A 27,510-nucleotide genomic window follows, 5' to 3' on the forward strand; every position below is an offset into this window, starting at 1 on the left:
ACTCCATTTTCATTACTAAGCTTCTGGGCAATATTCGCCCCTTTCTTGCCCATCAGAATTTAGCCACTCTGGCCTTATTCTAATACATTTCTGGACTATTGCAACAGTCTGCTCAGTGGCTGCACGCATTCCATCAAAGCGGCCCTTCAGGTTAAGCAGAAAGGCGCAGTGCGGGCAGTCTCTGATCTGGCCAAGCGATCCCATGTTACCGCGGCAAGGAGCGGTTTACACTGGTTGCCTGTCAAACTGAAAATTAGGCATAAAAGCCTCACTCTAACATGTGTTGAACACTGCACCCCAGTATCTCACAGCGCGCCTTCAATCACATGTTCCCTCCCGTGCTCTTAGATCTCAACACCTGGTTAAACCAAGATTTCGATTAGTGGAGGCTGGTGGGCACAGTTTCAATGTACAAGGCCGCAACCTTTGGAATCTGTTGCCTCTCAACCTTAGAGCTATCGAGACATCAGCGAAATTTAAGAAAGAGCTCAAAACGCTATTTTTCAATCTGCCGCCCGACTAGGCTTGTTCTTTAGGTTTGAGTTTTTCCTATCTGGACTAGTTTCTCCCCCGGCTCTTCTAGTCGCATTGTTTCTAATCATATTTGTGCTTCTTGTCTGTCTTGTCGTTTATGTGTGTGCGCTCTGAGGCCCATGGGCATGTGGCGCTATATTATAAGAATTTTTCATAAATAAATATCCCATTGCAACAAATTCGAGGGTGGAGCCTGGGGTGCTTTGCCACATGCTGCCAATATGCACCCAGGATTTTCTAACTGTAAAACATTGGGAGGTTTCTAGCCCAAAGGGTTCCAGTCCTGTCCCAGTAGATAGGGCATCCTATATGTTTCTGAGGAAAGAGAACAGGATGCACAAGTATTAAGCACGCTGTTTCTTCCTAAAGAAGCTTTGCTTTAGAATGCACTAGAACTTCAGTACAAATAAACGAAAACACTTTTTTCCAATTATACATTTAAAAAATCCACATACATCCACCAGCAGGTCTGGATCTATGCTGAACTGTTTGCCCGACAGCATGGCCTGGATATCATCTAAACTGCAGTCCATTTTGTCCAAATAATCGACAAGCTCAGCTCTATACGGGAGAAAGGAAGAGAAAATTGCAGTAGTGTATGGTGTACTCTCAGAAATTGAATCAGAATGTACTTTATTTCAACACATTGTCAAAAAAGCACAACAGTGAAAACATCATCTAGTCAACTGAAAGAAAACATGAAAAATGAAGCATGTTAAAAGACAGTGAACAAGGTGGATTAAAATCTAAAACACTTTAGCCCATACAAAATAATTTCAAATAATTCACAAGAGAAACTTTGAAAAGCATAACTGTAATTAATCATTGCCCTACTACAAAAATTATATCTTCATTTGCTGTAGAGCTACACAATTTCCTGGCCTCCTCCAAGTTGCTTATACCATGATGTGCTAAGAATGGGCTCAGAATACCTGTGAGGTCCAAATGGAGTGGAAAGAGAAAAGGGAAATGTTGTATTGTCTCCATTTCATTATGACAATGGGGGCATTGAGAAGATACTTCACAGTACTGGTAAGCATTTTTTAATGTGAAATTGCCCTCTTCAATCTGGTTCGCCCAGTCAGCATTAAGTTGGGAAGCGAATCCCTAGATAATCAAAGAAACTTATGTTCTCTATTGCATCATCATTAATGGCGATATCAATGCTCTCTAGTTGCCACTCTTTCGAAAATGCACTTCATAGTTTTTGTTTTTGCAGTGGTAATTTCCAAATCCCTATGCACACAGGATTCTAAAAATCTGCACATCAGGCAATGCGAGGAGAGGGATGCAAGTTCAATTGCAAATTCATCTATCTAAATATATATTCAGTGGAAAAACGTTGTTAAAAAGGGACCTTATGGTTAGGCTGCACTAGTGAAAACCTATGAAATTCAATGGAAATAAGTTGTTACAGGGACGTTATTGTTACAGGTAAAACAAAAAAAAACCTAGAAATTCGCCAGTTATGGTCAGCTAAACAATCATAACTCGCGCTACTAATGCGCACCGCAAGGACTCACACCCATGACAAAGATGACATCACAATGACATTACAGATGACATCACGTCTGGCTCACTTTTTTTTTATCACTGACATCTAGGCCAGGAGGTTTTCGTCACTGAAAAAAAGGGAGCCAGACATGTGATGTCATTGTGATGTCATCTTTGATGTCATGGGTATTAGTCCTTGCAGTGCACAGTGGTAGCGCGAGTTATGGTTGTTTAGCTCATCATAACTGGCAAATTTTTCTGGGTTTTTTCAGTTTTACCTGTAACCATAACGTCCCTTTAACGTTTTTTCACTGAATTTCATGTTTTTACCAGGATACCCTTAGTTTGTAAATATGTACTGTAGAATATACTGAACCTGCCGGCACCATGTTAATGCGCACAGCAGTCGCGGACTATATGTCTGGTTGCATATTTCGGGTGGCATCCAACCTGCTCAGAAAGGCAGGGGCTCTCTTACGTAGTGGTACCATTCACCAAACACAAGGAACATATACAAACAGCACCATGTGCATGAAGTGCAGGGGAAAATAGAGGTCTACAAACTGTGTACTTATGAAACAAACAGCACAAAGGCATAGGGAGTACACCATAACGGAATGCACCAACAAGAGAAGTGACGTCTGCCTTCAACAATCTTACTGCACTGCTACTTTACATGGTACCAAAAAACGAACTGGCAGAGTAAGGACTGGAAAGTAATAAGACCAGAACGTCACTACAACGTAGTAATCACACTGATGTTTGTCTGATAATTGGTGGTGCAGGATACAACAGTTGAGAAGCATAAGGTTTCTTTTTTTACGCAGCAATGGCAAGCACCTTAGAGTGGCTGGAAGAAAATTTCCCTCATGACGAAATTACTTACGATAGTAACCCCAATGGTACGCACCGCAGTCTGAAACGTAAAATATGTCATATCTATTGCTTCATGTACACCTAACAGACTTTTTTTCTTTAAGAGAACACATTGGAAATGAAAGCAAGGCAGCACAAGTGGCATCCTTTCAACAACAGCATACAGGCACATGAAAGGAAAGAAACTCGGTAAATAGCAAACTGGACAACCTGGAAGGCAAAATGGAAGACTTGGTGAACAATTTTACCGCCTTAAAAGATGACGTACAAGGACATGTTATGGTCAAAATAAAATAACATTGCCCGACCTGCACGTGTACCCCTTCCCCATTTCACAGCATGCCATCCCCTCAAAATCCATGTGATTAGGAACGGTATGCTGCTACCTCAATCCCTTCCTCCCCTCACGACCAACTTGTGCAAATCCCCAATTCCCCACGATAAGTATCCACTTCTGCTACTCCTCCCTTTCCTAATGGCATGTATGAATGTGTGGAAGTAAACATTGATATGTAAGTTGTTGCCGAGTCTAGATGTGGATTTTACTTTGCTTTTAAAATGCTGTTGTGACTCAGCGGCGCACAGGGTGAGAATTACCGCAATTAAGGAAAAGGGAGGTGTCCTACTGACAAAGCACCTGACCGGCCTATCTGAAATCACAATGGAGGCATCTGTACCACGCCAGTACGAAACGCATGACCGTACCTTGTGAACCACCTATAACTAGTTGTGGGAGCGGACGTTTGTCCGTTGCACAAGTGCGCGCATGCGCATCTCTTCCCCTATCTCCTGGTAACACCTGTAAGAGGATTCAATTCAGCACTACAGCTAAGTTAACGCCTAGTCTAGAATACTGAATGAAAACCCTTATTGATATATCTTTAGGTCCAGTTCATGCGTTCTGGATGACTACCCCTGTATAACACCCCTCTCTTGGAATCCCCCTGACCCCCCTGAGCCAAGAAGTAGTTCTGTTTTGCAAGTTTAAAAGGTTTATTTGATAATTTAAAATAGATATATATATATCACGCTTTATAATAAATTAATAATTGAATAGCACACTTAATCTGATATGATAAAGATTAACAATGGAGAATCTGGCACTAGCACACTTCTTTATAATCACTAATGAGTTGACAGGAAATGGATAAGATAGCACACTGGTAAATAGGAACAAAAGTATAATGTGGTAGAGGATGCTTTATGTAAGCTCAGGTGGATGCAATATTCAATGAATGCAGTACAGAAAATACTCAATATGATTTCAACCAAACAATGTAATCACTTTTCTCTGGCTATTCACTCCCCCCCTCTTTATGCAATGCAAGGAAATGGGAGGAAAGCACACAGTTCTCAGAAATGCAATCAATGTAATCAGTTCAATCCAGCAAGCTTAGACAACAGAAAACAGATAGGAGTTTTGAAAACACAAGCCCAAATTGCTTTGATATGTGCTGGCAATGAATTAGAAATATGCTGGAAACGCTTTTAATTCCCTTTCAGAGGTTCAGGGTGAGTGGTATCTAGTTAATATTAGTCCAGGCTCACACTAGCAATGAGGCAGGGATAGTTAGCAGGTTAAACGAATTTCTGGCAAATGGAAGGCAAGCAGCAGCAGTTTTTACATGTGAAGAAATTGCAAATCGCGGTAAAATTCGCGGATGCGTGTTCCGCGATTGCGGTAAAACTATAAGGGGTAGGAATTGGTGCGATTCAAAGCTACGATTCTAAGCTATCAGAGGAAAGTTACTGCAAGTCTCTAGCCCAAACGGTCGCGGAGATATGAGCGATTTAATAAAGGTCGTTTTTGGGTTTGCAAATTTCAAAAGCTCAAAATGACAAGTGCAGCTTGCAACTAGAAATGACAGGTGACAGCTAGGAGGCAGTTCTACTTAGGTTAAATAGATTGAATTAGATGAATTTAAACTAAGAGATTGGTTCTGCACAGTTTTCTAGGTACTCACACTATATTCTTGAGTGAAATGGGCCTCGCCATGGATCTGGTCAGGGTTTTGGACTGGACTCTGGTCTGGTCTGGCCTCTGCACTTCACAGTGATCTGGGTCAGCTCTCTCTGCTGGTCTGGGTCTCTCTGGGTACAGCACTGCTTTCTCTCTGGTCTGGTCTCTTAGTTCTGGATAGATTGAAGTCTCTAGTTTGGCTTTCTGGAGGTTGATGGAGGTAAGTATGGATTTTTCCGGCAGAGCGTCCCGCTGCAGATGGATTTGGAAGGTCCCTATCTGTCCTGTCTGTCTGCTTTTATGTGTTTAGAATGTGGGTGTGTTCTAGCATCACTGACCCTACCTCTCTCTGTTTCTAATTGGTCAAACTTCCATTTATCATTTGATTGGGGAATGAACTGTGAGTCAGAGTGATGTCATTTTACAGCCTGCAGAAAGTCCACTCCTCCTGTCAACTTACACACAAATCTAGATTTGAAACAAATACATATTTGCAGAGGTACATATTGTTTTAAAATCATATGCACCCATCATGCATTACAGGAGGTATCCCCTGTTCAAACTCTGCTCTTCCTGGGAGCTTGCATTCAGAACTGGCACATATTTCACTTTTTAACTGATTTTGCAATTTCTGACATTGACCCAACTTTACATACATGTGTGCAGGGAGTAGGGACATTAACTGATGAAGTTTCAGATTTTTAACATGCATACATTTAGAGTAATATCCACTTTTCCGCTGACACCCCCCTGAACATGCCACCGGGTCGAAAAACCTCTTAAAATGTGGGCAGAAAAATCACAAGAATTATGGTATCATTTATAAAATTTTCACATGTCCGCTCTATGAGTTATTCATCTTTTTAAAGTTATGTTCTGGCTCCAAAGGGGTGTGGTTTCCCAGGTCACATGGTATAGAAACCAGTCTTTCCAGTTTCTGCCAAGCCAGCTTGCTCTCACAGGCAGTGCTCCTCCCAGCTCCTGCCAAGAGGAAGCTACAATTTACGACTGCGGTAATAAAAACCCTTGCCTGAGTGAAGAGGGCTTTGTTCACTCTCCTGCAGAGCACAGATAATTCAATTATCAGATAGATGGCATATCCTTAGTGTGGGCAGCAAAAGGAAGGTTGGCCTGGGAACACAGCTGTGACTCAAGTTTCCCTTCTGATGGGGGTAGTTGCCAGGCAGAATTCAGTTCCTTACGCCAGGTTTCAGATAAAATGTCACTTTTTGTTCCCCAGTTCCTGCATTCAAATAAAACTAAACATTTTCACATATGCAGCTAGAAGGCTGATTCTAAGTTTAAAACTATGACATTTAAACAATTGCAACCTATGTGATACTCAAAAGTAGGTCACTCAGTCAATTTAAACATTTTCGATTTTAGTGTCTTTAAATCCAGTGCAACTTAAACTGCTGACTCCATAGCAGTTTTGTTATAAGCATTTTTCTGGGCTCTTCATTTCCCAGATTTTGTAGGCACACAAAACTCCATTCTACCAAATGTCTGCTGGTGTTCAGTGAATATTTTGCACATATTGCAATGTTTGAAATAGGCACTTTGGCTTGCCTTCAGAGAAACACAGGGTGGTTTTAAACTGCCGGCTTTTGGATAGTGGGGAGTACTGGTACTGCACCCTTTTTTGGGATTTAAGAAATGAATTCCCCACAATTCTAGGTTGCATTTGGCAATCAGCATTGCCATTCCCCATGGTTTCAGACTACTGTGCGGGTAGTCCAATGGTGGTTTTAGGCAGTGTCCTTCTGTGCCCATAACATCGGCAAAAATGAGTGGCAGCCTATTCTTCATGCATTTCCCTGTGCATTTTCTGGGAAGCTCTGGCCATCATGATGTTTTCATGTCAGTACTGCACAGTTTTGAGGTAGGGCTAGGATGCATGGGTAAATACATCCCACAAGCCCCCCTCTTGCGATGGCCATTCGGTTTCACTGATGGGACTCGCAAGATCTGGGATGTTTCCTCATCTTCTTCCAATAGATGGCACAGTTCATCATCTTCTTCTCCATCCGGTACTGATCGATCGGTTCTCCTCGCCAGTCCTGATGGGAGTATTGGGCGGTCCACTGGGCCCATTGGATCTTCGTTCCCGGTCTCCGGATCGTCCTCCTTGGCCAGTCTCAAGGTCTTCTTTCTCCTAGGACGACAAAGGAAGAGTGGCAATACCTACTCATAGACGTTTTTCCACCACTGTTGAGATGGTGGGACAGCATATGCATTTCATCATGACGAAACATTACATTCTTATTTTGATAAAGAAAACAGTATAACTAAGAGACAGTTTCATGCAAATCACAATATTTTAGAGACTAGATGTGGTATGTTTTATGGTTGGAACTGAATTAGTCTGAGACAGTACCCGCTAGGATTCCAGAGGATTCCTCCAGTTGTTGCAGAGTGTGCCTGGGATGGCAACATTTCAACTGGTTTATGTGGACCCACTTGTCTTCCCCCTCTGCCGAACCGCCTTTGGGGATGCGGATCTTGTAGGCCACAGGGGAGATCTTATCGACGATCTCAAAGGGTCCTTTCCATGTAGGCAAAAATTTGCGCTGCTTGGCCTGGTTCCTTTGGAAGTTGTATAGATAGACCCGGTCCCCCACCTGATATTCCTTCCTGGAAGTTTTCAGGTCATAGTGGGTCTTCATGCTATCAGCTGATCTTTCTAGATTCCGCTGAGCGTAAGCAAAAGCATGTTGAAAGTGTTTCCTTAAATTCTCCACATACTCATGAGTAGTGGAGGCATTTATTAGTGTCTGCTCTTGGGTCCTGTAGAGCAAATGCTGAGGAAGCACCATCTTGCGCCCAGTCATCAGCTCAAATGGTGACATTTTGGTTGCAGATGAAGGGGTAGATCTGATGGCCATTAGGACCAGAGGTAATCGGATATCCCAACTTGGCCCAGAATCTGCCACAAACTTCTTTAATATGCTCACAATTGTCCGGTTATATCTCTCTACTGCCCCAGAAGAAGCTGGCCGATAAGCAATATGCAACTTCCTTTTGACCCCCAGTATCTCCCACATCTTTGTCATTACTTCACTGGTGAAGTGGCTACCTCTGTCTGACTCAATCCTTTGAGGTAGACCAAAACGGGAAAAGATGTGGTTAATCATCAAGGCAGCTGCAGTTTCTGCCTTGCAATTTGGGGCTGGGAGACATTCCACCCACTTGGTAAACAAGCATGTCACGGTCAACATGTACTTATTCCCCCTAGCCGAGCGAATCACAGGGCCTACAAAGTCGATTTGTAAATCTGACCATGGCAGTGTCATTCCCCTCTTTTGTAAAGGCGCCCGGTGCGTGAGGGATGATGGCTGAAATTGTGCACACACAAGACACCCCTTCAAGTATTGGTCGAGGTCCTGCCCCATGTGTGGCCAGTATGCAACCTCTCTTAAGATTTCCAATGTTGTGTGAAACCCCCTATGACCGGCAGTGGCCGCATCATGGGCGTGACTTAACATCAGGCTTCGGAATGAGGTAGGAACCACCCACTGATCGTGGCCAGCTTTGGATTTCCTTACCAGCAAACAGTCTTGGATTCTGAACATTTTTGGACATTTCATCAACACTCTTAGGTCCTCTTTCCCAATGTAATCGGTATCCGTCAGGGGAAAGTTCTCAGGGTCCTCAAGGTGCTGGTAAAATTTACCAATAATTGGATCCCCCTTCTGAGCGGTAATCAAATCAGCATCAGGGGTCTCCTTACTCCATTGTGCAATTGAAAGGTCGTTGTGAGCATTTGTCTGGGACCTAGTGATAGCAGTGACCTGGATTTCCCCCAACAGGGACTCAATCTCAATTAGATCCCCTTGGATGGCCCCGGTTTTGGCCAGCTGATCAGCTAAGTCATTTCCAGTTTTGTCTGGTCCCTCTACTTTGGAATGACCCTTGATCTTTTTCCAATAGATGGTCATCCCATTCGAGGTGACCAGATCATCAATGTTTTGGATCAACTTCCCATGTTTCAAGGGTTTGTTGTTAGCACATAACATGCCTCTGGTTTTCCAATTAACCAGGTGCTCCACGAACCCGTTCCGTACATAATCCGAATCTGTGATTATGACCAGTTTGTGGAGTTGATGCTGGACAGCAGTGAGGATGGCCTGATGCACAGCCATCAATTCTGCCACCTGACTACTTCGGGGACCAATTTTGTATCCAGCGGAGGGTTCTGGGGACTCATTCACCCATGCATTCCCTACGCCAGCCACCAGTTCTTTCTCCCCGTTGTTGTCAACATGGTAAGAGCATCCATCCACATAGACAGTGGGCATTCCCTCACACTTGTCTTCTTCAAAGACTTTGTGTGGGGAATTAAGGTATGCCTCCATGTTGTCCTTGATTTTCAGACTTTCGTCCTCGAGACAGTTTTCTCTGGCACAATCATGCAAGTCAGCCAGACCTTGCGCGAGGGGACTCTTCTTGTTTTGGCCATATCTGACCTCCACAGGAAAGCCTTGCATTGACAGAATCCAGGAAGTAATTCGGGAATTACTCACATTTCCGGCCCGGATTCTGTCACTTTGGAGATATTGCAGAGGCTGGTGTGGAGTCTCCACTATGATGTGTTCCCCCTGGATAAACGGGCGGTAATTCTTCAATGCCCACACCGTTGCCAGGAGTGCCTTCTCACAATCGTTGAATTTTTCCTCCACAGAGGATAAAGTTTTGCTCGCATAGGAGATTACTTTATTGACCTTGTCATGCTTTTGGTATAATACTGCCGTCAAGCACGTATCAGAGAACCCCGTCTCCAGGAAGAACTCCTTGTTTCTGACCGGGTAAGCTAGGCAAGGCGCTTGTGAGAGGCTTCTTTTGAGTTGTTTTACCGCCTCGGCTTGTTCTGGACCCCATTCCCACTTGACCCCCCCCCTTCAGGAGATGAATCAGGGGTCTGGTGATCTCTGCGTAGCCCTCAATGAACTTTCTGCTGTAATTAGTCAGTCCAAGGAGGCTCCTTAGTTCCCGCAGAGTTGTGGGGTCTTTCAGTTTCTGAAGTGCTTCCACTTTCTTTTCCTGGGGACAAAGACCCTGAGGAGTAATCTCATGCCCCAAGAAGTTAACACGGGTTTTACACCACTGTGCTTTCTGAAAGGAAAGTTTTGCTCCGGCGGACCTCAACTGCGTCAGAACATAACGGATCTCCGCTATGTGTTCCTCCACAGATGAACTTTTGATGAGGACATCATCTACATAAGCCAGGTTACCCCTCGCACCCAGGTCGGGCATGGCCTTATGTAGGAAAATGTTGAATTCATTGCCGGAGTTGAGGTATCCAAAGGGAGTCCGGGTCCATGTGTACTGCTGGCCCCCAAAGGTAAAAGCCAGCTTGTATTGGTCCTCCCTACTGACAGGCACAGTCCAGTATCCATTGGTCAGGTCTATTGCAGTGAATACCTGTGACCCCTGGATCTGGGCCAGCCCTTGGTCAATGTAGGGCAGAGGCCATCGGGAAGTATGGACCCGTTTGTTGAGCTCCCTGAGGTCGGCGCAGAGTCTCCACTGGCCGTTTGGCTTCAATATTCCCAGCACCGGATTATTGAAGGTGCTGTGGACTGGACGGATTATTCCCCGGGACTCAAGGTTCTTAATTATTTCAGTAAGGGACTCCATTGATGCGAGAGGCAAGCGATATTGCTTCACAAACACAGGAGTCATGCCAGGGTCCGTGGGGATTGTGGTTGTGTGGATGTCAGTGCGACCACAGTCATATGAGTCTACCGCAAAGAGATCTTGGAAATCCAAGAAAACTTGTTTCAACTTTTGCTTTTGTTCCAGAGTCACACAGGCATCAGCTAGGTTGACTCTCTTCCACCATCTGCCTGAAGCCTGGAAAGACTTCTGGTTTGGCTATCTCCGCGGCCTCCTCCAGCTGGGTGGAGAAGTCCCTGGTCAGAGTGCTGATTTGGACTGGAGGCTTCAGGTGGGCAAGGCTGCCTTCATGAACCTGGAAAATCACCTCCTCCCTCCTGAAGTCACAAGTCACATCTTCCTTACCATAGGGGCAGGAAGTGTACACCAGGAAGTTCCCCCCATGCCGGGTAAAAATCCTGTCTGGTGTTGTATTGTCATCACTGTCACTGTCAAAACAGTCCTTGGGGATTGGTCCTAACAGTTCATTTACTAAGTCGATGGAAAAATGTCGGTCATCAACCGCCATTCCAATAATGGTGCCTGCGGCTAGAGTAATACTCTTTAAGTCGCTGTTATCCACCTCTATTGGAATGGTGTCATGTTCTATGTTGACTAATGGTGTTGGGTTTACCCCCAACCCTTGCTGTTGGAGAGAAGCATTTAGATGTATGTAAGCATCAGGGTTTTGCAAATATTGTCCTCTTTTAACTTTCACTTCCAGGGAGAATTGTCGGGTCCTTTCTGGGATGGTGACTTCCTCTTTTACCTGAATTTCAACTGCATAAGGTAGCAATTGAGCTGACCTAAATGCTTTTTCTGGATCATCAAAGCCCATGGGATTATCCGCTAATCGGGACCAAGCTTTGAAGTTTATTAGGTCCAAACTAATGGCAAAGCGATTGAGAATGTCACTGCCTAAGTAAAAGGCGGCAGGGACGTCTCGCACGACCCAACAATTGTGGACTTTGCTCTTGTTGCCAATGGAGATTTTGAGCATACACCTGCTTGGCAGGAGATGTTTGGAATTAGGTGCTTCCAGGTCCATTTCCCATTTGTCTATCAGTTTGAAGGTGGGAATGGCTGGATCTTTTGGGAGTTGGCGGAACATGGCTTCGCTGATGAAGCTCTTACCGTTGTTCACACACACTCGAGCGAGAACAGAGTCCTTCCCATCATTTAACTGAACAGGGATGAACAACTGCTCTCCAATTTGCTGAATATCAGCCAGGCTTTGAGCTGATTTCACATCTTTCTGGACTATAGGAATGGGAGTTTCAGATTGTGGATTGGTATAGAATTTCAGAGTGTTTCCTTCCGGTGTGGAATACCACCTTAAACTGGAAGGAAGGTTGATTTTCAGAAATAGAGAGGACCCCCCATCACCAGTCTGTTGTCCTACTGCTATGACTGTCACGTCTGGAATTTGGTGGTTCTGGAAGTGAAATTCTACTTGGTCAGATTTTTGTTCAACCATGTGGCAGGTGCCGTTTAAACTAACATGGTTGACACTCTGTTTTAATTTTATTGGTCGGCTAGTCTGGGTCCAGAGGACCTTGTTTACGCAATCTATTAGGGGTGACAACCTTCTCAGGAGGTCATTCCCTAGTAAACAAGGGGTGCCCTCTGGGGTCACAACTATGACCGGGTGTTTCAGCTTGTGTCGCCCAATTTTAATGTCCAAGTCTGCCGTCCCCTCGACGGGAATTTCCTTCCCATCAAAGTTCTGCAGTTGTCCAGGAAGAGAGGTGAGAGGAATTTGGTAATTCTCTCCCCTTCCTGCATTCAGTTCGTCAAAGGCCCTTCTGGACAGAAGGGTAGCTTGAGATCCAGTGTCCACCAGCGCTGAGATTGTACCCTGCCCCTGTACTTGTACCGGGGCATAATATCTTCCCTCCTTCTCCTCAAGGGGGCACAGATAATGTACATTTTTGGACAACTGGTGGGCTAACTTTCTGGTCTTGGACATGGCGAGAGAAGAGATTTGGGGAGAATTCGGGGGAGAGCCTTGGGAATCTGAAAGAAAAATTTGGCAACTGGAGATCAGAGCCATTGTGGGTTCCCCTGGCTCCGGTTCTGGGCCGCCCCCCCCTTTTTGGAGGCAGTCACCAGGATGAATTTGAACCAGGGGATTTTCTTGCTGTTGGTTCTGGGATGAGATGGTGGGCGGCGGTAGCTCAGTCTCCACATCTCCCCAGTCTGGATTTGCATCCCTAGGGACCCATTTTTCTTTGGGAGGAGTTCCCCCCTCTCTGAAGGAGAAGATCCTTTTCCCAGGATCCTCTGAGGATCCCTCTCCCTCAAATTGGAAGATCTGTACTTCCTCCTCCAACTGAGTCTGTTTGGGTCTTTTGTTTCTCCTACCCCCCCTCTGCTCCTTAGGAGGCAGACTTTCAGGGGCAAGAGATTTTGTTTCCGGTTCCTGGGTTTCCAGGGGCTGTTTACAAGTGAGGAAGGAAGCTTCCTCCAAGGCTTTACACCCCCCTTCCCTTTGTGCCTCCTCCCTGGGAACCGGTGAGTTATCGGGGTGCTGCCCCCGTCATTGTTCTGGAGCACCAGGTCCAGAGTTGGGTGCGTTCTGCGCCGGCACGCCCATCTGAGGGTTCTGCTGAGCCCTCAGTATGTGACCCAGATCCCGCGCCATGTTTTGAACCTGGCGCTCTAACTGGGAAACCCGCTCAGGCTGATACGGGGCCCTGTTTTCTCCCCTGGGCTGATCCCGGGAAGGGTAGCTGTCCCTCCTCTGGTAATACCTCGGATTGGGAAGATTTGGGTACCCCTCCACCCTTGGCCTCCCCTCTCCCGGATTCAGTGGTCTGGGCTCAGGGAATTGGGGAAAGAAGGATGGATGGTTTTGGGGCTGAAAGTCGGGTGGATATCTGGGGAAAAAGTTCTGCCCAGGGTTTGGTAAATTTCTGCCCTCCTGTGGGAAGTTTGGAGGGAAGTTCCCTGGGTTAGGTGCTTGTCTGGATCCCCCCCCTTGGGCTGGAGGAGTCCACACATAACCCAGGATGGGTCTGTTACCTTTGTAGCAAGGACTTACATAGTCAGGAGAGCGAGGGACCCCATTGGTGGGGCTGCCTCCCTGGCTCCCTGTCTGTGACTGGCCCGAGGACCTTCTGGGCCTAGCATTATTAGGTGCAGGTAGGTTTTTAGGCCCCCCCATCTCCAGATCCAAAACGGGGGTGACCTTTACCTCTGCCACCTTGACAGCAGCAGGGGTGCTGTTGGCTTTGGGGTTTTTCTGGGCATTGCTTTTATTTTCTATGGGCTTCTGCACCTCATAGATCCGGGTAGCCTGTTCAATGACCCAGTCTAAAGATCTTTTCTCGTGAAAATCCCTCACGAGCTGGGTCATGATATATTTGGGCAAGGCATGGAAAAATGTATTGACAAACTCTCTATCTGTGCGCACCCTTCTGGTGGTTTGCGCAAAAGCACGCTTTAACTCCTGCACAAATTCTCGTGGGGCCTGATCCTCCCCACATTGCAAATTGTAGGCTGCCTTGCGAGCCTCTTGAGGATTTCTGTGAACAGAAAAATGTTTCAGGATGGCCGCCTTATATGTGGACCATCTTAAATGATTTTGGTCCTCCAGCCCCGCAAAGAAACTGGAGTATTCCGGGGAGAAGGTCCACTTTACATATTGAATACAGCTTTGGCTGTCCTTCATATGGAAAGTCTCCATCATTTGCTCAAACAACTCTAAGTGCTCCCAAACAGAATACTTAGCGTTCTTATGGTAAGGCGTGATGACGCTCCTGATCGCCTTAATCTGCTTTAAAGGGTCCTTAAGCAAGGCCCTTTTTGCCTTATTGGCCTTTTTGGTTCGGGTAACCCTTGTCCATTCTTCCTCGGACTCAGAGGCACTGCTCCCAGAGGTTCCCGTCTGTTCTTCCAGGTTTTCCCGGATTCTGCGAGCCTGGGAATGGCTGGCAGAATGTGGGGACCTGGTCTCCTGTGTCCTGCGCAGTTCAGAGGGGTCTTCAGATTCCTCCTTGCTGCCAGGATTTGATGGGTACCCCCTCCACTGACCTAACTGGGCAGAGGTTTTCAGGATGCCCTTAATGGGCCTACTCTCCTGGGGTTCCCCATTGAACTGTACTGTACTTGGGTGCCCATACCCGGATGCCCACCCCTCCATTCCTGAGTGGTTCTGGCCTATGAGCCCCATACTCTTAGCTGGATAGTAATCTGCCATCCCTGTGGCCCTGTGCTCATGTGCGCCAGGGAACATGGGGGTGGCAGAGTCCAGGGACTGAGAGGTATGAGGGCCTCTGGTACTAGGGCTCCTGAGGTTATGCTCCGGAGTTTCCCTTTCCCAGCGAACCTCATCTCTATCCGCCCCTGCTCCCTGTTGCAATGCAAGAGCCTGCATTTGTGCCTTCAGTTCCTCTGTTAAGGCCTTACTCGACTCTATCAGTTTCTCCTGCATCGCTACCTGTTGTTGGAGCCTCTCATTGTGCTGGCAGAGAGCCTCATTTTCCCTCTGTGCTTCCTGGTTGGTCCTGGAGAACTGGGCCAGTCTTTGCTGCAGGAGGGTTACCTCCTGAGCTGTGTCCCTATTGGCCTTCTCCTTTCTTGCTAGAGCATCCTCCACCCTTCTGGTGTGCTCTACCAAGTTCTGGTTTTCTTTTTGGAGGTCACCCAGCCCCTGGAGGGCCAGGTGATTTTCTTCAATTTCCTTTTTTAACTGGCAGACTTCCTGGCCTAAGGCGTCTCTTTCCTGACTAAGAGCCTGCATTTGTGCCGCCAGGTCGTCCCTCTGCCTTTGAAAGGCACCAGCTTTCTGGCGTTCTTCATCAAACTCTGCCTGGGTATCCAGGTCTTTCAAGATCAGCTTGTTGCTCTCTACCTTCACTCTATCTAGATGACTTTGCAGGGTGGCTACCTGCTCCGTGCATGCCCTGTTAAAGTCTAATTGTTGCTCCAGCTTTTTCTGGCTCTGCAGCAAGGAGTCCAAACTGTCTTGGTGCTCCTTCTGCAGGGCCAGAAATCGGGTATCCTGGTCTGTCTTTTCCTGTTGTAGGATGCCCATATCCTCTTTTATTTTAATGATATATTGCCTACTATCATTTTCTGCCTCCTGGCTCCTCTGCAGCCTCTGCTCAGAAGAGTCCAGATCAGATTGGGCCTTCTGTAATGCCATCTGTTGCCTATTTGCCAGATTTTGGCTTTCAGCACATCTATCCTGCATGTCTCCCATATATAGGTACAGGTATGCTGCTATCCTGGTAATCTTATTGTGTTCCTCTTTGGCTTTAGGAGCCATATATAGTTCACTCAGGGCCACATGTAAGGGACCCTGATCTCTATATATATCTGACCCTGTTTCAGTGACCTGTTGTGTGATGGCCTGCAACCACACATCCTGGCCCTGTTCGGTCCACTCACCTCTCACAAATAGCTTATGCAAGAGGTGCTCTCTGGCTATTTTCATGTCTACTAAGGTCGTCATTCTAGAGATTGGTCTCTGTCCTGACTTACAGAAGTTTGTATTTTATTTTTGCAGAACAGAACTTTTCTTGGAGTGTCCCTTTTGAGGAATGCTTCACAGCGTAATGCAGCGTGGTGATCCGACCGGATGTATGTATCCCGTCAGTTAGCACACTGTATTAAGCTGCACAAGTGGTAAATCTAACCCAACGTCTCGGCTCGAGCCCCCAATTTGTAAGAGGATTCAATTCAGCACTACAGCTAAGTTAACGCCTAGTCTAGAATACTGAATGAAAACCCTTATTGATATATCTTTAGGTCCAGTTCATGCGTTCTGGATGACTACCCCTGTATAACACCCCTCTCTTGGAATCCCCCCGACCCCCCTGAGCCAAGAAGTAGTTCTGTTTTGCAAGTTTAAAAGGTTTATTTGATAATTTAAAATAGATATATATATCACGCTTTATAATAAATTAATAATTGAATAGCACACTTAATCTGATATGATAAAGATTAACAATGGAGAATCTGGCACTAGCACACTTCTTTATAATCACTAATGAGTTGACAGGAAATGGATAAGATAGCACACTGGTAAATAGGAACAAAAGTATAATGTGGTAGAGGATGCTTTATGTAAGCTCAGGTGGATGCAATATTCAATGAATGCAGTACAGAAAATACTCAATATGATTTCAACCAAACAATGTAATCACTTTTCTCTGGCTATTCACTCCCCCCCTCTTTATGCAATGCAAGGAAATGGGAGTAAAGCACACAGTTCTCAGAAATGCAATCAATGTAATCAGTTCAATCCAGCAAGCTTAGACAACAGAAAACAGATAGGAGTTTTGAAAACACAAGCCCAAATTGCTTTGATATGTGCTGGCAATGAATTAGAAATATGCTGGAAACGCTTTTAATTCCCTTTCAGAGGTTCAGGGTGAGTGGTATCTAGTTAATATTAGTCCAGGCTCACACTAGCAATGAGGCAGGGATAGTTAGCAGGTTAAACGAATTTCTGGCAAATGGAAGGCAAGCAGCAGCAGTTTTTACATGTGAAGAAATTGCAAATCGCGGTAAAATTCGCGGATGCGTGTTCCGCGATTGCGGTAAAACTATAAGGGGTAGGAATGCGGTTCTTGGTGCGATTCAAAGCTACGATTCTAAGCTATCAGAGGAAAGTTACTGCAAGTCTCTAGCCCAAACGGTCGCGGAGATATGAGCGATTTAATAAAGGTCGTTTTTGGGTTTGCAAATTTCAAAAGCTCAAAATGACAAGTGCAGCTTGCAACTAGAAATGACAGGTGACAGCTAGGAGGCAGTTCTACTTAGGTTAAATAGATTGAATTAGATGAATTTAAACTAAGAGATTGGTTCTGCACAGTTTTCTAGGTACTCACACTATATTCTTGAGTGAAATGGGCCTCGCCATGGATCTGGTCAGGGTTTTGGACTGGACTCTGGTCTGGTCTGGCCTCTGCACTTCACAGTGATCTGGGTCAGCTCTCTCTGCTGGTCTGGGTCTCTCTGGGTACAGCACTGCTTTCTCTCTGGTCTGGTCTCTTAGTTCTGGATAGATTGAAGTCTCTAGTTTGGCTTTCTGGAGGTTGATGGAGGTAAGTATGGATTTTTCCGGCAGAGCGTCCCGCTGCAGATGGATTTGGAAGGTCCCTATCTGTCCTGTCTGTCTGCTTTTATGTGTTTAGAATGTGGGTGTGTTCTAGCATCACTGACCCTACCTCTCTCTGTTTCTAATTGGTCAAACTTCCATTTATCATTTGATTGGGGAATGAACTGTGAGTCAGAGTGATGTCATTTTACAGCCTGCAGAAAGTCCACTCCTCCTGTCAACTTACACACAAATCTAGATTTGAAACAAATACATATTTGCAGAGGTACATATTGTTTTAAAATCATATGCACCCATCATGCATTACAGGAGGTATCCCCATTCAAACTCTGCTCTTCCTGGGAGCTTGCATTCAGAACTGGCACATATTTCACTTTTTAACTGATTTTGCAATTTCTGACATTGACCCAACTTTACATACATGTGTGCAGGGAGTAGGGACATTAACTGATGAAGTTTCAGATTTTTAACATGCATACATTTAGAGTAATATCCACTTTTCCGCTGACACCCCCCTGAACATGCCACCGGGTCGAAAAACCTCTTAAAATGTGGGCAGAAAAATCACAAGAATTATGGTATCATTTATAAAATTTTCACATGTCCGCTCTATGAGTTATTCATCTTTTTAAAGTTATGTTCTGGCTCCAAAGGGGTGTGGTTTCCCAGGTCACATGGTATAGAAACCAGTCTTTCCAGTTTCTGCCAAGCCAGCTTGCTCTCACAGGCAGTGCTCCTCCCAGCTCCTGCCAAGAGGAAGCTACAATTTACGACTGCGGTAATAAAAACCCTTGCCTGAGTGAAGAGGGCTTTGTTCACTCTCCTGCAGAGCACAGATAATTCAATTATCAGATAGATGGCATATCCTTAGTGTGGGCAGCAAAAGGAAGGTTGGCCTGGGAACACAGCTGTGACTCAAGTTTCCCTTCTGATGGGGGTAGTTGCCAGGCAGAATTCAGTTCCTTACGCCAGGTTTCAGATAAAATGTCACTTTTTGTTCCCCAGTTCCTGCATTCAAATAAAACTAAACATTTTCACATATGCAGCTAGAAGGCTGATTCTAAGTTTAAAACTATGACATTTAAACAATTGCAACCTATGTGATACTCAAAAGTAGGTCACTCAGTCAATTTAAACAATTTCGATTTTAGTGTCTTTAAATCCAGTGCAACTTAAACTGCTGACTCCATAGCAGTTTTGTTATAAGCATTTTTCTGGGCTCTTCATTTCCCAGATTTTGTAGGCACACAAAACTCCATTCTACCAAATGTCTGCTGGTGTTCAGTGAATATTTTGCACATATTGCAATGTTTGAAATAGGCACTTTGGCTTGCCTTCAGAGAAACACAGGGTGGTTTTAAACTGCCGGCTTTTGGATAGTGGTGAGTACTGGTACTGCACCCTTTTTTGGGATTTAAGAAATGAATTCCCCACAATTCTAGGTTGCATTTGGCAATCAGCATTGCCATTCCCCATGGTTTCAGACTACTGTGCGGGTAGTCCAATGGTGGTTTTAGGCAGTGTCCTTCTGTGCCCATAACATCGGCAAAAATGAGTGGCAGCCTATTCTTCATGCATTTCCCTGTGCATTTTCTGGGAAGCTCTGGCCATCATGATGTTTTCATGTCAGTACTGCACAGTTTTGAGGTAGGGCTAGGATGCATGGGTAAATACATCCCACACACCGCCCCTGTCCAGCATATGCAAAGAAACTTGTGATGAACTTTAAGTAGTTTGAGGCGCCCACCCACATCCTACAGGTAGCTGTACACAAACACCCCACCTACTATACACTACAAACACCCAGCGTGTCCCAAAATGGTTGGTGCCTGTGTGTCGCACCATCAGTGCAGAGATCCCAAAGGTGTGCAAAGGACACCTATGCACATGCACACAAAATATTCCACCCAAAACGCGCCCTGCGGACAGCCGTCCCAACGGAGAACATGCGCGACATCACAATGGGACCGCACCCACTCTGCGTGTGGGTCTTTATGTCGCAGACACGATCGGGACCCTCGACAGTGGAAAAGTGCAATGTTCTGCAATCTACGAAGTGTTATTGGGAAATTACACACTTACAAACTCCCCACAATGTGCCATTGCACATGTATGTATTTGGGTCAACGAAATAGGCCTCTTTGCCGGTTGCAAGGTCTCCGTAGCAGCCCTACAAAAGGTCATACCCCAGACCTGCTCCGTATTCTGTGTGTAGCTTTTCAGAACAGAGTAGCAGCCTACATAGCTGTGAGCTGTAACTGAGTTTGGAACAATTTCTGCTATGCTACATTACCACTTAACTGAAAGTGCCTGCAACTCACTCACTCTGCGAGCGGAAGTAACCGCAACTAAAAATACAGTTTTAAGAGTTAACAGTCTCAAAAGACAAGAATGTAAAGGCTCAAATGGAGCACCCATTAGGAATTTTAGAACAAGGTTCAAATCCCAACCGGGCACCTGGAAAGGTGATGGTGGAAACACATTAGTGAGCCCCTTCAGAAAGTGAAAAATTAAAGGAATTTTTAAATAGGAACTTTCCTCAGACAAGCGCTTAAATATGGACAGCGCCGCCAGGTAACCTTTAATGGTACCCACTTGCAGGCCCTTGTGGGTTAAAGAAAGCAAAAAAGACAGAACCACAGGAATGTCACATGAAAAAGGATCCACATTCTTAACTCTGCACCAGTCGGAGAACTTTCTCCAACGGCAACGGTACAGGGACTTTGTTGCAAGCCGTCTGGCCGAAAGCAACACCTCCATCACGTCTTCAGGGAGGTCCCAATCCTTATACCTCAACCTTTTAGAAGCCAAGCGTGAGGGTTGAGGGATCTGACCTCTGGATGGAGAACCTGACCCACCCCCTCCCGTGAGAGCAGATCGTCTCAGTAGGGAAGGCGACGTAGAGGGCAGATGGACAAGTCGAGAAGGTCCGGGTACCACGTTCTCCGGGCCCATGCCGGAGCAATGAGGATCATCCGGGAACCGAACCTCTGTAACCTCCGCAGCACTTGCGGGATGACGGGGACTGGAGGAAACGCATACAGCAGTGGGAAGGACCACTCCACAATGAACGCGTACCCTAAGGCTCCTCTTGGAGGAAATTCCCGCAAGCAGAACCTTTCGCACTTCCGGTTGACACTGGAGGCGAAGAGATCCGCTTGTGGGGTCCCCCAAAGGACAAAGATCTCCAGGAGAATCTCCTGAGCCAGCTCCCACTCGTGAGAGATCGCGCTGTGCCTGCTCAGAGCGTCCGCCGTCTCGTTTGCGTCTCCGCCCAGATGAACTGCAGGGATCGAAATTTCCTGCTGGATGGCCCAGGACCAGAGCTGCATCACCTCCCTGCACAGAGGAAGTGACCCTGCCCCCCCTTTTTGTTGAGGCAGTGCATGGCCACTGTTGTCGTCCATCCGAATCAGGGCATTCTTCCCTCGCACAGTCAGCAGAAAAGCCTTCACAGGGCAAGCCTGACGGCCCTCAGCTCCAACAGATTGATATGGAGTCTGGACTCCGACGGAGACCAACGACCGCTGACTGTCAACTCGTTGGCATGAGCTCCCCATCCCGTGAGGGATGCGTCCGTCACGATAGTCACCTCCGGCCAGCGTAGCCAAAACAGAGCCCCCTTCATCAGATTACCTACGACGGCCCACCACAGAAGGTCCCGGGCGACCGAGGGTGGCACCTGAACGGGGTCCGACATCCTGCCGGAGGACTGTGACCATTGCATCTTCAGAGCCCACTGCAGAGATCTCATCCGCAGTCGAGCCTCTGGTACCAGAAGAATGCAGGATGCCATGAGGCCGAGCAACCTCAAGAACTCGAACGCCGGCAGACTCTGGGCATGTTGAAACTTGTGCACCATCTCCAGAATGTGATGAGCCCTTACCTGTCATGATGCCTACCCCCGGGCATCCGGATCGAGTCCATCAGCCCCGGGAGCCGGCATCCAAATACTCATTAAAACCCCAACAGCCCCGGCTGGGGGCTGTTTGGATTCAGTCCTGGAGCCTTAGGCTCCAGGCTCATCATAGAAATCAGTCCTGGCGTCATAGGTGCCAGGCTCATAGACTTTACTTACCTTATGCAGACCATGCTGCAAATGAGTCCAAGCCAATGTGAGGCCTGGATGGGACTATTTTATTACAAGGACTATTTTTTACCTGGGTGTGGTTCTGGGGAACTTCTTACCTGGGACTACTTTGCAGGCTATTTAAACCACGCCCGAACAGCAGCTCATGCTTCTTGTTATTCTGCATCCAGCAGCGTAACGCTCACCGTGTCTGCAAGTCAGCATCCAGTCTTCTGCCACGCCCGCCTCGAATCCAGAGCTCCTAGACAAAAGGAAAAGAAAGGAGAAGAGGTTAGATCACGGACATTATTTGATTCCTTACCTGATTCCGGACCCAGCACATCTCAGAGCCTGGAAAGGACATTATTTCAGCATGCGTCGATATGCCAGCAGCAGCGCCGCGTTATACTCACCAGTCCACCGCATCTTTCAACTCGGCGCTGCCTCCATCATTTTCTTCATCGAAACCCAGAACCTGGGGGGAAAACAAAAGGAATAACAAGGTGAACCGAGAAAACCGACAAAGACAATCTCTTTGCCACCATAGGCTTACCTGCTTTACCACCGGCGGTATTATCCTTTAATTCGCCGCATCTTTCTATGCCGCACCTATAAAGGGAAAGAAAACAGCAAGTTAAACTCATGCAAATTTTACCGGACAGTGTTTGGTAATACAGACTCTTACCTGAACGCCATCAGCTGCCTCCAGGCAATATTCTTTTGGACCCAGCTGCAACCTAACGAGGGAATGGAACAAGAGTGAACATCGGAAATATTGAACTCTTTGAACTTTATAGACACTGGAGTCAATATTCCTCCGGAACTCCTCCAGTACCTTCAAACCAGTGAAGTAACTGGTATCTACGCGCCCCTGCATGCCATGCAGGATGGAGAGCTCATCATTTAAAAACATAAGGTGAGGTTAACAAGAGGGGATATCGGAGGTGATTAGAGGGGTGAACGAGAACAGTTGGGGGTGGGGGGGCCATCACTAAAGTCCACGGGTGGCTAAATCCCTTTCTCCACTTGCAGGAGAATACTTCTACAAGTCCAGCAGACAAGATTAGGCGGGCCAGTCCAGACTGTCATCTCTTCACTACGCATCACGTTGGTGGAGACCGCAGCGGTCCGGGTCCGATCGACGCCCCTGTGGGAACCAGGTGAGCGTAACATCACCTGGGAAGGGAAACACTGCCCCACGGATGTGTCGAGCACTGCTCCGATGTACTGGAGCCGCTGGGTTGGCGTCAAGTGGGACTTCTTTAAGTTGAGGGAGAAGCCTAGCCTGTGAAGGGAGTGGCAGGTGATGGACAGATGATCCAGGACTTGCTCCGGAGGGCGCGCCCTGATCAACCAATCATCCAGGTAGGGGTAGACGTGAATCCCCCCCTTTCCTGAGATACGCTGCCACCACCACCATGACCTTGGTGAAAACCCTTGGGGCGAAGGTCAATCCGAACGGCAGGACGCAAAACTGAAAGTGCGAGTCGCCAACCGCGAACCTCAGGTACTTCTTGTGCTTGGGATGGATCGCCACATGAAAGTAAGCGGCCCTGAGGTCGAGAGACACCAACCAGTCCTAAAGTTGAAGGGGCTGGAGGACTTAGGAGAGAGTAACGATCTTGAACTTGTCCTTCCTGAGGAGTTTGTTCAAACCACACAAGACCATGATGGGTATCGATCCCCCCTCTTTCTTTGAAATCAAAAAATAAGGGAAATACCATCCCTTGTTTCTCTCCGCTACAGGCACCAGTTCTATGGCGCCTTTCTCCAGCAGGGCTTTTGATTTCGTGCGCAAGGAGCGGATCCGGACACTTCAAAGAGAGATTCCCCGGTGAATTGTTGTGAGGCCTCTGCCGAAAGGGAAGACAGTAGCCCTGGGCTATGATCTCCAGAACCCACACATCTGAAGTAATGGCACGCCATTCTACAAGATGGTGCGCCAGCCTTCCCCCAATCGGTGGACCATGGGACATGGCCTCATGACTGACCTGAAGCGGCTGTGGCAGTGCCTGAAGGCAAGGAGGCAACTGCCCGGGCGGCCTTGGCACCTCGAGTACCTTGGTTTCCACCTCTGGTACTACTACGTTGGCCTCTTTGACTTGCAGCCCCCCTCGATCTACCACAGGTTGAGTAATATTGCCTCCCCTCCATTGCTGTCCCCTAGGACGAAAAGGCAGAGCTTGGCGAACTGCAGCGCTCAACGACTTTGCCGCAGCTTTGGAGGTCTGCAACCTCTCAAGGCTCTCGTCAGCCTTGCTGCCAAAAAGATGTTCACCATCAAAGGCCATGTTGAGAAGCAGGGCTTGAACATCAGGAGCAAACCCTGACTTCCGCAACCACGCAAATCTGCAATTACGGTGCTCGCCACCATGGACCGGCTGACGCAATCTGCCATGTCCAGACCCAACCGAACGGATTCACACTTGGCATCTTTGCCATCCTGAACAAGAGCAAGAAAACCATCCCGTTCCTCCCCTTCGGGAATATGTTCAGCCGCCAATGAGACTGTTAGGGAGAATTCTCTGTTTAGGCTGAATTTCCCTACCTAGTGAGTCCCCCAGCAGCTTTGCTGGATTTCTGGGGTTTCTTTTTTTCTCCTGCCAAGAGTGAGACTCTTTTTACCCTCACTCTTGGGCATGTTAAAGTGTGTTTTCTTGGTTAAACCTTGTGTTGAATGGGCTATGGGGTCTTTTACTCCATAGGGCCTCATGTATTTTTGTGATGTGGGTTACACAGCACCCTCTGTGCCGTGACCCAGGGGTGTCCTAGGGACTCCCCAACATAGACTCCATACCCTGGGACTGACTACTGTCTCCCAGGGCATGTAAAGTCACCAAAGACTTTGCTAGTCTTGAATCCTGAACAGAACCAGTACAAACCATCATATTGTGGACGTACTGGCTGGGGCAATTCGATTGCCCCAGGGTCTGTTAGTCGAGGGGGCACGTCTCCGTCCCCCCTGATCGAGTTTTGGCTGGTGGCAGTGGAAACTACTTTTTATATTCCACCGCGAATATTTCCCTATGGGATTTCCCATTGTTTTAGGCTAACACATTTAATTATTTATTTACGGTAGCCTTAAACATACCGCCGGTTTATATATTTATTATTATAACTCCGGTTGGGACTTTTTGCCAAAACTTGATTCTAAAATGGCGTTGGCGTTCGCCTCTGTAACTCTGACCCAAAGTGGAGCCCTTTGTTCCACTTTTGGCGGGCTTCTCCACAGAAGCCCTCCAAAGTGGTGCCACTCTGTCTGGGGTACTTAGGAGGGGTGGAGGGGGATTTAGGCACCCTGGACTGAGTTACCTTGGTAACTCAAGTCGCACTCCGTCCTGATTGGCCCAAGTGGTGAGCCGGCCGGCTCACCACTTAGCATGTTTGAGTGACAGCTAGGCTGGGTGAATGGGGGTTTGCTGCATAAAAGCAGGGCTTTGGGGACTGGAACTTCAGAAGTCGCCACAGGACCAAGAATCCGACGAGGGAAGAGCTGAGCCGACCTGCTTCGACGACACCACCCGGTGGAGCCCTGCTGAACCGTCTCACCACTTTTTCCAACGACCGAGGAGAACTCTTAACGGAGTGGCTCCTTCCCTTGACTGGTGGGGACAACCAGTTTTCACCTTCTTTCCGCTTCTCGAGGTATCTCGTGGCCGCCTTGCCCGTGCCAAGCACCCCGGCAACCGGAACCCCTCCACTTTTACCCCAACCGCGAAAGTCGGTACAACCCTTTAACCGGAGGACTCCGCGGCTGGTTTCTTCCCGGGCAGTGCAACGACCTTCTTCTTCTGCTCTTCAGCGAGATCTTCTTCTCCCCTGACCGACGTCGAGCCTTGCTGCCACTGCCTGGAACAACTGCCACCGCTGGAGGATCCTTTCCGCTTAAGGTACCGTGTTCCGCCTGGCTTCCCTTGCCACCGACTGTACGAGGTAGTTTTAGCCCTCGGCTTTCGATCCTGGGATTGCCTGGGACACTTTGGCTAAACTTTCTGAGCCTCTCTAACTCTTTTCCGAACTCTTTTGCAAGACTCTGAATCCCTACCAACTGTGTGATCTTGGGCACGTTTTCGCTCTGTCTGCTCTAAGAGGGGGCCCTGCTTAGTGACTCTTGCTCACCTGTGACTTTGTGCTTCTTTGAGCTTACCAAAAGTGTTCTTGACCTTAGAGTGGTGTGTTTATCCTAATTCTGCTCTTTTTCCCTCCCTTCTTTAACCTACTAGAGTGTCATCTAACGTTAAGCGCTCACCTCTGTTTTAATTATGTGGTGTTAACCTAGAGTTGTCTAGATAGGAGTAAGGGTTGAAATTGCTTTCATTATAACTGTGTTTGAAGTGTTTTTACTATATTTTGCTACAGTGATTTCAATTTATGTGTGTTTGATAAATAAATAACTCTATACTTTTGAAACCAAGCTCTGGTCAGTGTTTGCTTGTGCTATTGTGCCCGAGTACATATTGTGTATGCTTTACATACTGCCTAACTCTTCTTGAGGGAAGTCTGACTGCTCAGCCACAGCTACCAGGTAAATCTGGGTGGTGCAGACTGCTACCAAGTGGGTTTACTGCTATACCTGTAGTCTTAAATCTTTTGCAGTGGTCCCCAAGGGAACTGCACAGGTTTCTGCCTAACAGAGACAATTCCACAGAGTATGAGTGAAACGTGCTAAGGCACACACGGAGTTGGCTGCCTGTAAAGCCATACCCCCTGAAGGAAACACTTTCTTCGCCCAGCCATCAAAACATTTGTCGTCCCCATCAGGAGGTATGGTAAGGTACGACGCCTGTTTTGCCGGGGCCGTAGCTGCCTGCACCACCAAACTCTCTGGAGTGGGATGCGTAGTCAAGTAGCTGGGGTCGCTACTGGCTGGACGGTATTTCTTCGGCAAAGACTTGCTCACTGCCGGGAGACTCTCCGGAGCAGTCCAAGCCGCTGCCACCCTTCTTTGAAAGGCCATATGGAATGGCAGTACCAGGTCAGTTGGTGGACCTTGGTCAAGGATATCCGTCAGGTCATCCTGCAGAAAATCCACTGGGGGCGCAGACCACCCCAAGTATTCCGTCACCCTCGACATAAGGCGCTGGTATGAGGACTCAGCGTGCGTGCCAGGCTCAGGCCTACCGAACTCAACCTCCGGATAGGTGTCCAGACCACTGGCGGCATGCAAAGACTGACGCAGGTCTTCCAGCTGGCTATGACCAAACATGAGTTCATCAGGAACCTCATCAGGAACCATGCCTTCATCAGACCCTTCATCCACCTCAGAGATGTACTCCAGTGGCTGGAAGAAATCCCTGGATGAGGGCACAGAAAAAGGCTCAAATACAGGCCTTACTGACTTCTGCAGGGCCTTTCTCGGAGTTTCCACCGGTCTCCGGGGCACCTCCGATAAAGCCTCCTCAAAAGGCGTGGAGGGTGTCTACAGAATCAGCATTGAGCGTGGCGCCGAAGGCATCGACACAGGCCTCGAGGGCGGAGTCCCAAGCATGTCCTTCGACAGCCTGGGCACCAATGGCATCGACGGCTTCCTCGGAGGCAGAGCCTCGAGAGAGTCCTTTGATGGCCTCGGCGCCAAAGGTGTCGATGTCTTCTTCGAAGACCTCATAGGCTCCGACAGTCTCGAGGGCGTCGAGGACCGGGACCTGGAGCGTGCATGGCTAGAACGATCCACCTTGTCCGACCGGGACCTCGAAGGTGCCCGGTGATCGCGACGACCGCTTGAGCCCGAAGGCATGTGAACAGCATCTCTAGCACGTTCCCTGCTGGCGTCTTTTGACGGCACGGACGGAACTGAGCCCTGCGACTGAAAAATCACCATCATCTCCTTACGAAATGAATCCCATTCCGCAGGAG

General features: G+C 47.4%; 1 protein-coding gene across 4 annotated transcripts in view; it reads right to left on the bottom strand.

Annotated features, from left to right (window-relative positions):
• The window catches only part of HSF2 (heat shock transcription factor 2), a 1,113,385-nt gene that overhangs the window by 289,443 nt on the left and 796,432 nt on the right, over nucleotides 1-27,510 (bottom strand). For all 4 annotated transcript variants that reach the window (XM_069606600.1, XM_069606598.1, XM_069606599.1 and 1 more), the window contains one exon: nucleotides 990-1,095. In XM_069606600.1, the coding sequence (XP_069462701.1) occupies nucleotides 990-1,095 (106 nt within the window). The remainder of the gene's footprint in view (nucleotides 1-989; nucleotides 1,096-27,510) is intronic.

The sequence above is a fragment of the Ambystoma mexicanum genome, chromosome 4p, assembly GCF_040938575.1.
Source record: "Ambystoma mexicanum isolate Mex_15411 chromosome 4p, UKY_AmexF1_1, whole genome shotgun sequence".
Lineage (NCBI taxonomy): Eukaryota > Metazoa > Chordata > Amphibia > Caudata > Ambystomatidae > Ambystoma > Ambystoma mexicanum.